The 12,994-nt window shown below is 42.4% G+C and overlaps 1 protein-coding gene across 5 annotated transcripts in view; it reads right to left on the bottom strand.

The window, feature by feature from the left end:
• PLCB1 (phospholipase C beta 1) overlaps nt 1-12,994 on the bottom strand; it is a 1,287,346-nt gene that overhangs the window by 334,411 nt on the left and 939,941 nt on the right. For all 5 annotated transcript variants that reach the window (XR_003941444.1, XM_030196316.1, XM_030196317.1 and 2 more), the window contains 3 exons: nt 12,806-12,960; nt 10,564-10,728; nt 3,740-3,839 (listed from right to left, as the gene is read on the bottom strand). Coding sequence is in view for 4 of the 5 variants with exons in the window: in XM_030196316.1 (XP_030052176.1) it covers nt 3,740-3,839; nt 10,564-10,728; nt 12,806-12,960 (420 nt within the window). In the remaining variant the exon portion in view is untranslated. The remainder of the gene's footprint in view (nt 1-3,739; nt 3,840-10,563; nt 10,729-12,805; nt 12,961-12,994) is intronic.

Below are 12,994 nucleotides of genomic sequence, written 5' to 3'. Positions count from 1 at the left end.
TGTGTATTTCTGCAAATAGTTTTACATTGAACCTGTACATGAGAGAAAGCATTGTGGGGACTATTTAGAAATCCACAGCAAAATGGAACCATTTTAACCCAGGAAACGTCTTGTGGGATTTACTAAACTGTATACATTTTCTTTGTGCTGCTGTGGCTGGAACTTTTATGCATTCTCAGCTGCAGCAACACAGGATAGCAGGGCCCCACCCCAAGACTACCATCTTTTAAAGGGGCAGATCACCTCTCCCCCTACCCCTATCCAATGATAAAAATGTGAAATAAATTGTGCCCACCAATCTAAACACCCTGTGGGAGTTACCATACTTCTGACCCCTCCCCACACTTACAAGGCCATGCCTGGGGGTCTAGTGGGGCAGGATTAATCCTCGGTCACTTCTGCCCTGAAGGTGAATACAGTAATATTATATACAAGGGCTGTGTATAATTTGTTCCTGCTGTTTGTGCAGACTTTCATAACACAGGTTAAAAAGAGGCTTTCTCATGAGTGTACCTAGGTCACAGACTAAACAACATGCATACAAGCTTTTATTTTTTGCTCCAGCTAAGCTCCCTGCACAAATAGCAGGTGAAGATTATGTGCACTCTCTTACATGTATGCTTCAGGTTAAATCATTTTTGAAGAGAAACCTGGGCAGTATTCTTTTGAAGATTAGTTTACACAGATGTGATTTGTATACCTGTGTTATGCCAAGACCTCATAGACGCTTAATCCCTGGTGGTAATACCATGATACTACCTCTACAGGTCTCAGCATCTAATATGAGATCTGGGATCATTGTCACAGGAGCAATCGGGCATTGTTTCTTCCCTCAAGGGACATCAGGGAGCTGCCATGAGGTGGGTTGCTGCCTGAAGGAGGCGGGGTGTCCTTGTGGGAAGGTTGCCACATGGTTGGGGACTGTAGCCAAGTGGAGGACATTCATGAATTGGTAGGGTGATCGTGGGGTGGGGGGCTGCATTAGCGGAAGTTGTGGCATGAGGAGAAAAGGTCTGCCAGAGGCGGTTGTGGCCATCAGGGAGGTTTCTACTGTGAAGGCTGGTGCTGCGGTGGGAAGGTTGTCTGACCATATGTGTTTGTGTGTGTTGGGGGGGGGGGGGGGGTAGACGGATCATGCTGAGGAGGGTCACCAGTGCTAGGATCGAGCCCTCTACAATGAGAGCAGTAATTTGTGAGAGCTGTTCCCATGTATATGTGTGCATGTATGTGTGTGTGTGGGGGGGGGGATTTCTACATTTTCCCCCCACGTGCAACTTTCTAAAATCATTGCTCCCTCTCTGCATGGAGGGACTTAAATGTGTAGTCCTGCATTTATTTTGCAAAATGTTCTACATCTGGAAGCACCTCTTGTAAAATAGTATGGACATTCTCCAAGTCGTTACCTGAATATGTAAATTCTTCTCCATATGCTATCTAATATTTGCTTTCACATTTCTGGAATAATTGGCTATGAAAGATGAGGACCAAGAATACCAGTAATTCTTGTGAGACTGTGATAAATGCTACCAGAGCAGTATTTCAAGTATAAACTTATCAGATGTATAGGGTGGGGGAGGGGGGAAGGAGGCAATTCTACAACTGGGCTCTTCCATTTAGGTGCCCCAAGTTCGTGTGGCAGGAGCCTCTTCTGTAACGGAACCTAGGCACACAGGTTCTGTTACAGAGTACTAGCATAATCCAGTATTTTCACACCTAACATTTAGGTGCCCATAGTTATAGTACCCATAGAGCTGCTATATGTGTGAGTGCCTAAGTGCGGCAGGGACACACATAACATGAGACTATTCAATATCTTAAGTGCATAAGTGGGATCCCTTCCATGTCCTGCCCGTTCTCTGCCCCGTGTATGATATGGAGCTTATTTTCTAAGCATATGGATGTCTCAAGATGCCAAAATGGACGTCCATGTGCTTGTAATGTCCAAATTGTCCAACACTGCAGAACATCCAAATATCAAGGGGACAAGTTACGGGTGTGTTTTGGGCGGGACTAGGGAGAGCATAAAATCAGGATTTCAAACAGTGATTACTGAATGGGAAGAACTGTCTAACCCTAAAAAGAATGATGTCCTTAGTTAGCTCTGCTTCAGTCACAACTAGGGTACAAAAAGTTGCTCTAATTGAGCAGCTGATCATTGAAGGGATTAAGGCATGACAACCTCCTTAATCCCCAAATGATTGCTGTCCCCCTCCCTCTCACCTGAAAGTGAAACTGAAAGAGGATACCAGACTCTCTGACAACTTCAGATATTACAGGCATTCTTAGCAAAGCAGGAAGCAAGGCCTGAGGAGTAGTTTAGTGCAGTGGTGTAGCCATGGGGGGCCTTGGGGGCCTGGGCTCCCAAAATTGGATTCAGGCCCCCCCAAGATCTGCTGCTTTGGCTGGTGGGGGTCCCAAAGTCCTGCCAGCAAACCAAGCATGCACGTAGCGGGAGGAAGCAGGGAAGGCAGTGCGGCGGCGAACAGCGCTGAAGGAAGGCCTATTATGGTGGGGCTAGTGGATCCCCACCAGCCCAGGTATGTGGGGCAGAGAACGGGGAGGCAGGGTAAAATGTGCCCCCTCCCACTTTGGGCTCAGCCCCCCCCCAAACAAAACTGAGATCTGGCTACGCACCTGGTTTAGTGGTTAGTGTAGTGGATTGTAAACCAAGAGACCCAGGTTCAAATCTTACTTTAACTCTTTTATTATATATTTTTTAATGTGAGCCCTTCAGAAACAGAAAAATACATACTGTACCTAAATATATAAGCCACCTGCAAGCCTGAAGGCTATTGAAGTGGTGTACTTTCAGGTACAGTGTGTATTTTTCTACTCCTAGAGGACTCACAATTGCAAAACAAAAGAACTAAAGTGGGATTTGAACCTGGGTCCCTTGGTTTACAATCCACTGCACTAACCACCAGGCTACTCCTCTGCTTTGGAGGCTCTAGTTTGTAAAATGGCTGTTCATGCTGGATGTCCTCAGCAAATGGACGTTCATTTCGCGTATTTTCAAACAGGAAATCCTGACGAATTTATTGTTGGAAAATACATGTGAGATGGACATTCATTTTCAACATTATGAGCTGAACGTCTCTGTTCTGACTTGGATGCTCTTTCAACAATGCTCATTCATGTAAGTTAGGTGGGCATTTGCAGAATGGCACTTAGGTGTCATACTTGCATATACATGCGTTAGTGTGTAGAGATGTGCAAATGTTAGCATTCTAAACATTTACGTGTGCAATGGGCTCGTAAACGTTAGTGCCTAGTTTCTAGAAATGTCCTTCACATGTGCCAGCATCAAATCTATACTCTGATATTGTTTTTTTTTTTTTTTTTTTTGTACCCCGCACTTTCCCACTCAGGCTCAATGCGGCTTAGGTACTTATTTGTACCTGGGGCAATGGAGGGTTAAGTGATTTTGCCCAGAGTCACAAGGAGCTGCCTGTGCCTGCAGTGGGAATCAAACCCAGTTCCCCAGGATCAAAGTCCACCACTCTAACCACTAGGCCACTCAGTAACACTCAGTTTTGAGAAAGTGCTCATTTTTTGAATGTAGATGATGCATTCAACAGGTACTAATATATTTCTACCCTGGTGCAATGAAGTACAAACCCAAGTTAAGATAGACCTGAGCTGCACAGGATAGCATTCTACAGTGTTTTCATTTTCTAGCTCTGTACTCCAAATTCAATATAAAAAGTGAGACGTAATAGCAGTATGACAATTAACTTACCTGGCCGAATTGCTGAAACAGGCAGTATCCGATGGCCTATAAATTTACCTCCTTCTTCATAAACAGCTATTCGTAAACTTGACAGGGAAGGAAGAACCACCTGCGGGGATATTTTGGAAATATCTTTGTTTCAGTTAATCTAGTTGCTACTTCTGCTGTGGCCAGAATTAAGCTACATCCAATTTCTATGGACACCACTCTGATTTTCAGATTAATGGATATGAATTTGATACATTGGTATGCACACCACTTCAGGACTGTATGCAAACCTATCTCTAGTACCAATCTTTGGAACAGCTTTGAAAAAGAGGGAAGAGATGCAGACAATTATTTGGGAGAGAGAGTAAAAGCTTCTTTGTCCTGTTAGCATACAGGTAGTGGGCTGCTTCCTTTGCAGCCTGATGTATTTAATTTGAGGAGCAAGCCTATTCAGCTTTCTGGTGCCCTAATCACATTAATTTTATATATCTGAATTATGTTGTGAAGCTTGCGTGGTTTTCCTGTGTTGTTGCTTGTTTGTTAAAATATGGATTTGAGCAACGTGCTAATTTCTGATATTCAGTGAGACATATCAGGGTAGAAGAAGCTCCTACCTGGATAAGTCCTGTCGACCAGATTAACCCATGACATTCAGCAGCATTTGCCAGGATAGTACCACTGAACATCCAGGTAGATCACCACATCATTATCTTGTTAGTGTAGGGGCAGTCTGGGGGCAGAGTCAGGGTGAGTCCTTAAGTTTTCTGGATACCAATGATATTCAGAGCCAGTACCTACAGTATAGAAGTAACCAAAGAAGTAGCACTGAACAAAAAGCAGTACTAACTTGTTTGGTTAGTTATCTGGATAGTAGCTCTGAATATCACTAGTACCCTGATAACTTAGGGAAGTTGGCAAGTGAGGGGGTGCATAGGAAGTTGCCAGTCTCCCATATTAACACTCCCTCACAGGGTCACCTTAGAAGTACAGAAGGCATGGTTCAAAAAGGCACAGCTACCCTGTTGAGCCAGGATGGTGGGATCCAAACTTAGACGGAGTTAAAATCCCCAGGGAAGCAACAGAACAGGGAGGCCCTGGCAGTTGAAGAAATACTCCTATGCCTGCCAGGTAAGCCTTCAAACCTAGCCTGCTGTAGCTGGGGGATTGCTGAGAAGGAGATTGAACTACAGCCTGCAAGGTAGGATAGGCCTTTATATACATGGGACAAAGACCAGTAGAATTCACTGTTACATTTGAATGTCAGGTCTAATAGAGACCAGGCCTTTATTCTGGTTACACTGAAGGATTAGTTATGTTAACTGACTTGCCTGCCTGAGAGAGCAGACAGGCTTAAGTTATGTAATGAATCCAACTGCATAAGAAAGCACAATAAAGACTTTTCTTCTGGTTTAAACTGTTTGATGTTTCACTGTGACGGGTCCATGTGAGCTGTTATCACACAGCAAATGCATGGATATTTAGTGTCAGTACCTGGATAAGGTCCCACACTGAATATCTGTATAAATCAGACTGTGGTGGTCAGCATTAAAAAAAAAACGCTGACTGCTGCAGGCTGAATATTTGTTTCTTCATATTTATTGATATGTACTGTCATTTAACTTTTATTACTGTACTTCACATTGAGCATTGGGCATACTTAATTTGTTGCAAGTACAATTAAGCTCCCTGTTAATAGCAGGAATTTTAATATGCACGTAGATTTAGCTGAATAGAAAATTTGTAACCAATTCTTGTATGGCATGGAGAGTTTACGTTTTGTGCAGCAGATATATAATCCTACTCATATGGTAGGTAACACATAAGATATTTTTGCACAGAGATGCCTTGTTACTACGAATGTTCAAGATGTTTAGGGCTTGCAAGTCCCATGGATCAAATTGGGGGGGGGGGGGGGGGGTTGTGGCATGTGTTAGAGGGAATTGAGTCAAACAAGATAAACATTCTACTTGAAGCAGATAGCAGCATGGAATCCTTATGTATACAAATTCCATGTGTGAAGGGAAGAAGTATTCTGAAAGGGCTGTACTACCATCTGCCACGACAGAAAGAACAGACAGATGAAGAAACCTTAAAAGAAATTAGGAAAGCTGGAAAATTAGGCAACAGTATAATAATGGGTGATTTCAATTACCACATATCCAAACAATTCTACTGTTAAATATGTACCGAAGAGGAACGAAAGTAGTACTACAATAACAAAAATTGTGGAGAACAAAAGACCTCCGTAAAAAAAATGAGACTAACCCCACGGCAATAGCTTCTACAAAGGGCAGCTCACAATAATCATTGGTCAAAAAAATGTAGTATGTCCAAATTCTTCATTTAGCAAACAAATAATTGCCACATTCCATGTCCCCAAATGGTACAAAATATCATGCGAAAAATGTTTAAATGTCACAATCAGTCAAAAAAAAGGACTAAATGCTCAGCAAACACTGAAGTTCAAATAAAGGCACTTATCTTGACTATGTCCACCATCTATTGATAATCACGAAAGTAACGTCACAACTTTAAATTGATTGGAAACATGCACAGCAACTTTTTCTTCGTCGGCATTCAAAGATGGCCATCTTTGAATGTTGATGGAGAAAATGTTACTGTGCGTGTTTCCAGTCAATTTGAAGTTGTGAAATTACTTTCCCCTGAAGCAGCATTTTTGATAAACCCGTGTTGGGATTATCATCAGATGGTGGTCATATTCAAGATAAGCGCTTTTATTTGAACTTGAATGTCTGCTGAGCCCTTAATCCTAAAACATTTTTTTTTGACTGGCTGTGACATTTAAACATTTTTCACATGATATTTTGTAATGTTTGGGGACGTGGAATGTGGCAATTATTTGTTTGCTAAATGAGGAATTTGGATTTTTCTTTGAGCAATGATTATTGTGAGCTGCCCTTTATACAGGCTGATGCCCATGAGGTTAGTCTCGGTTTTTTTTTTATTGAGGTCTTTTTTTCTCCAGAAATTTTGTTATTGTAGTGCTTCCTTCTGTCATCTTTGGCATATATTTAACAGAATAATTGTTTGGATATGTTGTGATTTGATTTCTCTCTGTTCCTGTTGATTTTAATTACTCAATATTGACTGGATAAATGTTACTTCAGGGAGTGCTAGGGAGGTAAAATTCCTAGACACAATAAACGACTGATTCTTTATTTATTTATTTATTTTATTTATTGCATTTGTATCCCACATTATCCCACCTATTTGCAGGCTCAATGTGGCTTATAATTTATCGTTCTTGGTGGTAATAAATTAGAACGTAATCACTTATTGTTACATAGAGATATTGAATAACATATTAGAGCTTAGAGCAAGCAGATATTATAAAAGTAGTTACTTGTTGTTAAATAGAGATTTTGAGTGATACAGTAAAAGTATAAAGTAAGCAGATATTATAAAATAGTTCTGAGTAAAGATGTGGGAGATGTATACATTTATATTTGTTATTCTATGTGGTATGCCTTTTTAAAAAGATGGGTCTTCAGTGATATTCGAAAGTTTGTTAGTTCGTAGATCCCTCTCAGGTTGTGCGGCAGTACGTTCCATAGCTTGGCACTCAAGTAGGTGAAGTTTGCTGCATGCGTAAGTTTGTATTTTAGACCTTTGCAGCTTGGGAAATGAAGATTAAGGAATGTGCGGGCTGTTCTTTTGGCGTTCCTTGTCGGTAAGTCTATCAGGTCTGACATGTACGCTGGGGCGTCTCCGTGGATGATTTTATGAACTAGTGTACAAATCTTAAATGTGATGCGTTCTTTGAGTGGGAGCCAGTGTAGCTTTGCTTGTAGTGGTTTAGCACGTTCATATTTTGCTTTTCCGAATATTAGTCTGGCTGCGGTGTTCTGGGCTGTCTGAAGTTTCTTGATTGTCTGCTCTTTACAGCCAGCATATAGTGCATTACAGTAGTCTAGGTGGCTGAGCACCATTGATTGTACCAAGTTACGGAAGACTGTCACTGGGAAGAACTGTTTTACTCTTTTTAATTTCCACATTGAGTGGAACATCTTCTTGGTTGTGTTATTCGTATGATTCTCAAGTGTTAGATGACGATCGATAGTCACTCCAAGGATTTTTAGGGTGTCCGAGATAGGGAGTGTCAGATTTGGTGTGTTTATGGTGGTGAATTTGCTCATATTATGTTGAGAGGTGAGTATTAAGCATTGGGTTTTTTCTGTATTAAGTTTGAGCTTGAATGCATCCGCCCATGAGTGCATGATGTGCAGACGTTGGTTAATATCGTTGGAGATTTCCTGTAAATCTTGTTTGAATGGGATGTAAATTGTTACACCGTCTGCGTATATGTATGGGTTGAGGTGTTGGTTGGATAGTAGTTTTGCCAAAGGTATCATCATTAAGTTGAACAGAGTCGGCGAGTGGGGGGATCCCTGTGGAACTCCGCATTCAGGTGTCCATGTGACAGATGTAGTCGAGTTGGATGTCACTTGGTACAATCTTGTGGTTAGGAATCCTTTGAACCAATTAAGAACATTGCCTCCGATTCCGAAGTATTCAAGGAGATGTAGTAGGATACTGTGGTCAACCATATCGAAAGCGCTGGACATGTCGAATTGTAGAAGTAGTATATTTTTGCCAGTAGCGATTAGTTGTCTAAATTTGGACATGAGAGTAACTAGTACTGTTTCAGTGCTGAGGTTAGCATGAAAACCTGATTGGGAGTCATGGAGTATTGAGAACTTATTTAAGTAGTCAGTAAGTTGTTTGGTTACCATTCCCTCCGTTATTTTGGTTATTAGGGGGATGGATGCTACTGGTCTGTAGTTAGTTCACTAGCATTTTTCTTTGCGTCTTTGGGTTTTGGGGTTGGTAGAATATTTCTTTTCTCCTTTGGGAAGAGACCATTTTGTAGCATGAAGTTCAGATGTTCCGTGAGGTCTGTTATAAATTGTTGAGGAGCGAATGTTATGAGGTTGTTGGGACATATGTCTAATTAACATTGAGATTTAGCAAACTGACAAGAGGGGGAGCTATTTTAGATCTAGTCCTTAGAGGAATGCAGGACATAGTACAAGCGATAATGGTGTTGGGTCCACTGGGAAACAGTGATCATACCATGATCATATTTGAGCTAATATCTGGAGTGAAGTCATAAAGGAAATCCAGTGGTGTTCCTAGGGGGGCTGATACCCGAGACGGATCGCCGATGCGCCCCACCCCCCCGGGTGCAGCCCCCCCCCGGTGAAAGGACACCCCCTGCAAAGGAACCCCCCCCCCCGAGTGCACGCCGCTGGGGGGGTGCCACATGCGCCTGTCCTTCGTTCGTTCCATGCTCCCAGGAAGTAACCTGTTCCGGGGCAGAGGGAGCATGGAACGAACGACGGACAGGTGCGCGCGGCACCCCCCCCAGTGGCGTGCACCCGGGGCGGACCGCACCCACCGCCCCCCCTAGGAACACCACTGAGGAAATCTACTGTAGTAGCATGGGGATAGGGGTTTGACACTATTCTCCCTCCCGCCCTCTTCCCCCACCTGCCCAAAGAGGCAAGATCCCTCTCCTGCCCTTTCACCCCCTGATGAGGCATGACCTCCCAGCCCCCAAAGGTCCATACCCCCTTCCCCCATTCCACTCACAATAGACACTACCGGGGTCTACCAAAAGTCTTAATTCTATTCTCTTGCTGTCCCCTACCCTATTTGTTTTACCCTCCCTTCTATTTTTTCTCTGTTTTTTTTTTCTTTTTTGTACTTCCCTGTTCTGTGCACAATGGAATCCTTTTCCTGATTTCTATTTTTATTGTACACTGCCTCGCTATTTTTTAAATCAAAACCTAAGAAATCATAAACCATGGGGGGAGGGGGAGATTAGATTCTGGGGTGTGGGAAGGAGGGATGGAGGATTGGAGAGGGGGGTTCCATCACCCTCACTGGACCACAAAGGACTTTTGGTAAGCCTGGAGAGGGGGCCCTATTGTGAGTAGGGTGGAGAAAGTGGATATGGAATTGGAGGGCGTGTAGGGAAATCTTGCCTTATCGGGGGGGGGGGGGGATTGGACGGGGATATGTGCTTCTAGGAAAGGGGAAGGAGATTGGAATGGGGGGGGAGATTAGCTTCTGGGGGTTGGGAGGGAGGGATTGAGGATTGGAGAGGGGGTTCCAGGATGTTCTGAGATGGGGAGGTGATTTGTGACACTTCAGGTTGGGACCTGGAAGTTACCCAGGCACCAACTGATATTCAGACTGGTGCTCAGTTAACTTTCTGCATAAAGTTAGTACAGTCCTTTTTCTGTCCTAACTTTATGCATTTGCTCAGCCGGTTAGCAGACTGACAATCTAATTAATAAGGTGTTAACAATCAATAATCTCTGTTAACTGGCACTCATTTGGAGTTATGCATGCATCTGCTCTACATCCTATTCTATAACATGCATGCCTAAATTTCATATCATATAACTCAAAGGTGGGTGTGGCCATGGGAAGGGCACAGGTGGGTCAGGGGTATTCCCAGAAATTAGGTGTGATGTTATAAATACTTGGATTTGCATGCCTAACTGCCATCAGTTAGGTGAGAGGATTTATGCCAGCATTTGGCAAGCATAAGTCCTTGCACCCAAAGTTAGGCACAGGAATCACACAGAGTACCCTTTACAGAATACCAGTTTAGCATGGATCTTAATCCCCTTAACATTGAACACCATTTACTGAATCTGGTCCATAATGCCCAGAATGTTGTTCTTTTTAAATAAAAGTACTTAGACATTCAGAGCGATGCCAAACATCTAAGTGGTTTTTGACTACTGACCTCATGATCTGCAAGACATTGCAATAATGTATGAACACATGAAAAACATGGAAAGCCATCTAACCTTTTTGAATACGATGGGTTCTTCCTCCCATACAGGATTCACAGCATTGCCTTGAGAAGTCTTGGTCTTGAAAGCTTTCCGTCTTGTGTCAACAGGCAAGCCAAACATATCTATTTCTACATAGGTGCCAACCTTTTTATCAGAAAGGAACTGTCCTGAAATGATCTAGGAAAAATGTGACAGCATTTCATTAGTCATTTCTGTTAACAAGAAGGGCTTGAACAAGTCTCAGGATTCGGTTAAATTTTTTCCTGCCTGGTAGTCTCCCCCTGCTCCTCCAGGCTTCCTGTTCAGTGGAAGCAAGGCTGGGATGCAGTGCCAATATTGTTCATTTGTAATTACCCATTCATTTTCCACCTCTTTTATATATTTCTTCTCAACTCACTGGGTCCATTCATTGTAGTGACAGTTCTAGGTTGGGTATTATTCATCTGGAATCCTTCTAGAACACTGCAAGTGCTGTTATTGTTCCTACTTATACTCTTACCACGTGACCATGTGGTGGAGAATCCTTACTGCCACCCATTGAAGTGGCAATAAGGGCTCCCATGGTTGCCCAGTGGTAACCGGGCAGCATGCGGCGATGCCTGATTACCTGCCTTGCAAGCCATTTCTGGGGGGGTTTCTTTTTCCCCAGAAACGGCATGCGCTCAGGGCAGAACTACCGCTGGCAGCCACATTGGGCTGACTGTAGTCCCAATTTTGCATTCGGTAAACCCGTGTGGGGCTTACCGACACTATGTAAACGACCCTCTATGTGCATAGGACTTAAAAGCAAGTGGAACGCCCAGCCCAAAGTTATGGATGGATAGGCCAAATTCTGTGAAACCTCAACTATTAGAAATACCCCTGAACTGCCGATGCCCTCTTTTGAGATCTGCGCAGGACCAGTTTGGCGTGGTTGGTGGAGAAGTATGCAGATCAGAGATCCATGCATAACCCCTAATTGGTGTCAATGAATTGTTTCCTAGCACTAATAATTGTATCAATTAGTCAATAATTGACCCAATGAAGAAATTAGGTTGCACATGGATCTCCGATCTGCACACAAATTTCAGCACCAATCTTTTGGCGCCATATATAGAATTCTGGGGATCATAATCAATAGGCATGAGAATAATAAAACACCTTTAATCTGATATTAAAATGAAGATAGATAATGAACTAAGGAATGAACTAAGCTCCTCTGGTAAATATGCAAGAAAAAAGCAGATCATAGATCAGTAGGCCTGCCTGAAACACAAAAGAAGTGTAAGTTTTGCAGCTTGGAGAAGCTTCCCCTCGGTTTCTCTTGAGAGATCATGGAACCATGAATCACTGAAAACACCTACTTTGGGGGTCCCTTTACTAAGGTGCGCTGAAAAATGGTTTGCGGTATTGTAGGTGCGGGGTTTGGGTGTGTCGATCCATTTTTTTAGCGCGCCTGTAAAAAAGGTCTTTTTTTTGCCAAAAATGGACGTGCGGCAAAATCAAAATTGCTGCGCGTCCATTTTGGGTCTGAGACCATACCGCCAATCAGTGACCTAGTGGTAAAGAATCTGGGCAGTAATGACCTACGTGCATCAAATGCCACTTGGTGCACGTCCATTAAGCGTACCCCAAAATAAAAAAATTATTTTCAGATGCGCGTATCGGATGCTCGCCAAAAATGAAATTACCTTAAGAGCCACGCGGTAGTCGGGCAGTAACTCCATTTTGGCAAGCGTTGGGTGCATGCAGATGTTTAAGCGGCTTAGTAAAAGGGCCCCTCGGTGAATATCTTGACTGCATGAACAGCCAACAACAGAAGATGGTATACAGTTTGGATAAAAACACATTGAGAAAACACATGCTAAAACTGTACTTATATATTAAAAATTACACTATTGAAGGCCAATATTTTTTTATTTTTGTTACATTTGTACCCCGTGCTTTCCCACTCATGGCAGGCTCAACCAATAAATGATTATATTTCATATATGATTTCCAGTTAATACATAATCTGAAAACACCAGAGGAGGATGGTTGGTTTTTTTTTACGTATTATGAAATTATTAAATAAAGTAGTCTACAATAAAACTGGTCCTTAATATTGACGATTTTCATCTTTGTTCAAGGTTTTAATTTGAAGAAGAATATATTGTGAGCAAATATGTATCTCTGTAAAGCATACTTTACATTACAAAACGATAAATCCAAGCAAAGAATTCATGTAGCCATCTCTTTCATATTAAGAGCAGAAATTCTAGTAAATACAGTTTACCTTGACAGACAAAGTGTTTGCTACTATTCCATCCACAGTGCTTTCAGTGAAAGGATCAAAATGTTTGTCAGGTCTTCTCATAAACTCTGGCTTTAGTCTGTACCCACTTTTGCCATTGTATTCATACATCCCCATATTTAGCTGCATAGACAAATCTTAATATACAGAAGAAATAAAACAAAAAGTAGA

This window comes from Microcaecilia unicolor, chromosome 3 (assembly GCF_901765095.1).
Source record: "Microcaecilia unicolor chromosome 3, aMicUni1.1, whole genome shotgun sequence".
Taxonomy (NCBI): domain Eukaryota; kingdom Metazoa; phylum Chordata; class Amphibia; order Gymnophiona; family Siphonopidae; genus Microcaecilia; species Microcaecilia unicolor.
This window is presented reverse-complemented; position numbering and strand designations above follow the sequence as displayed.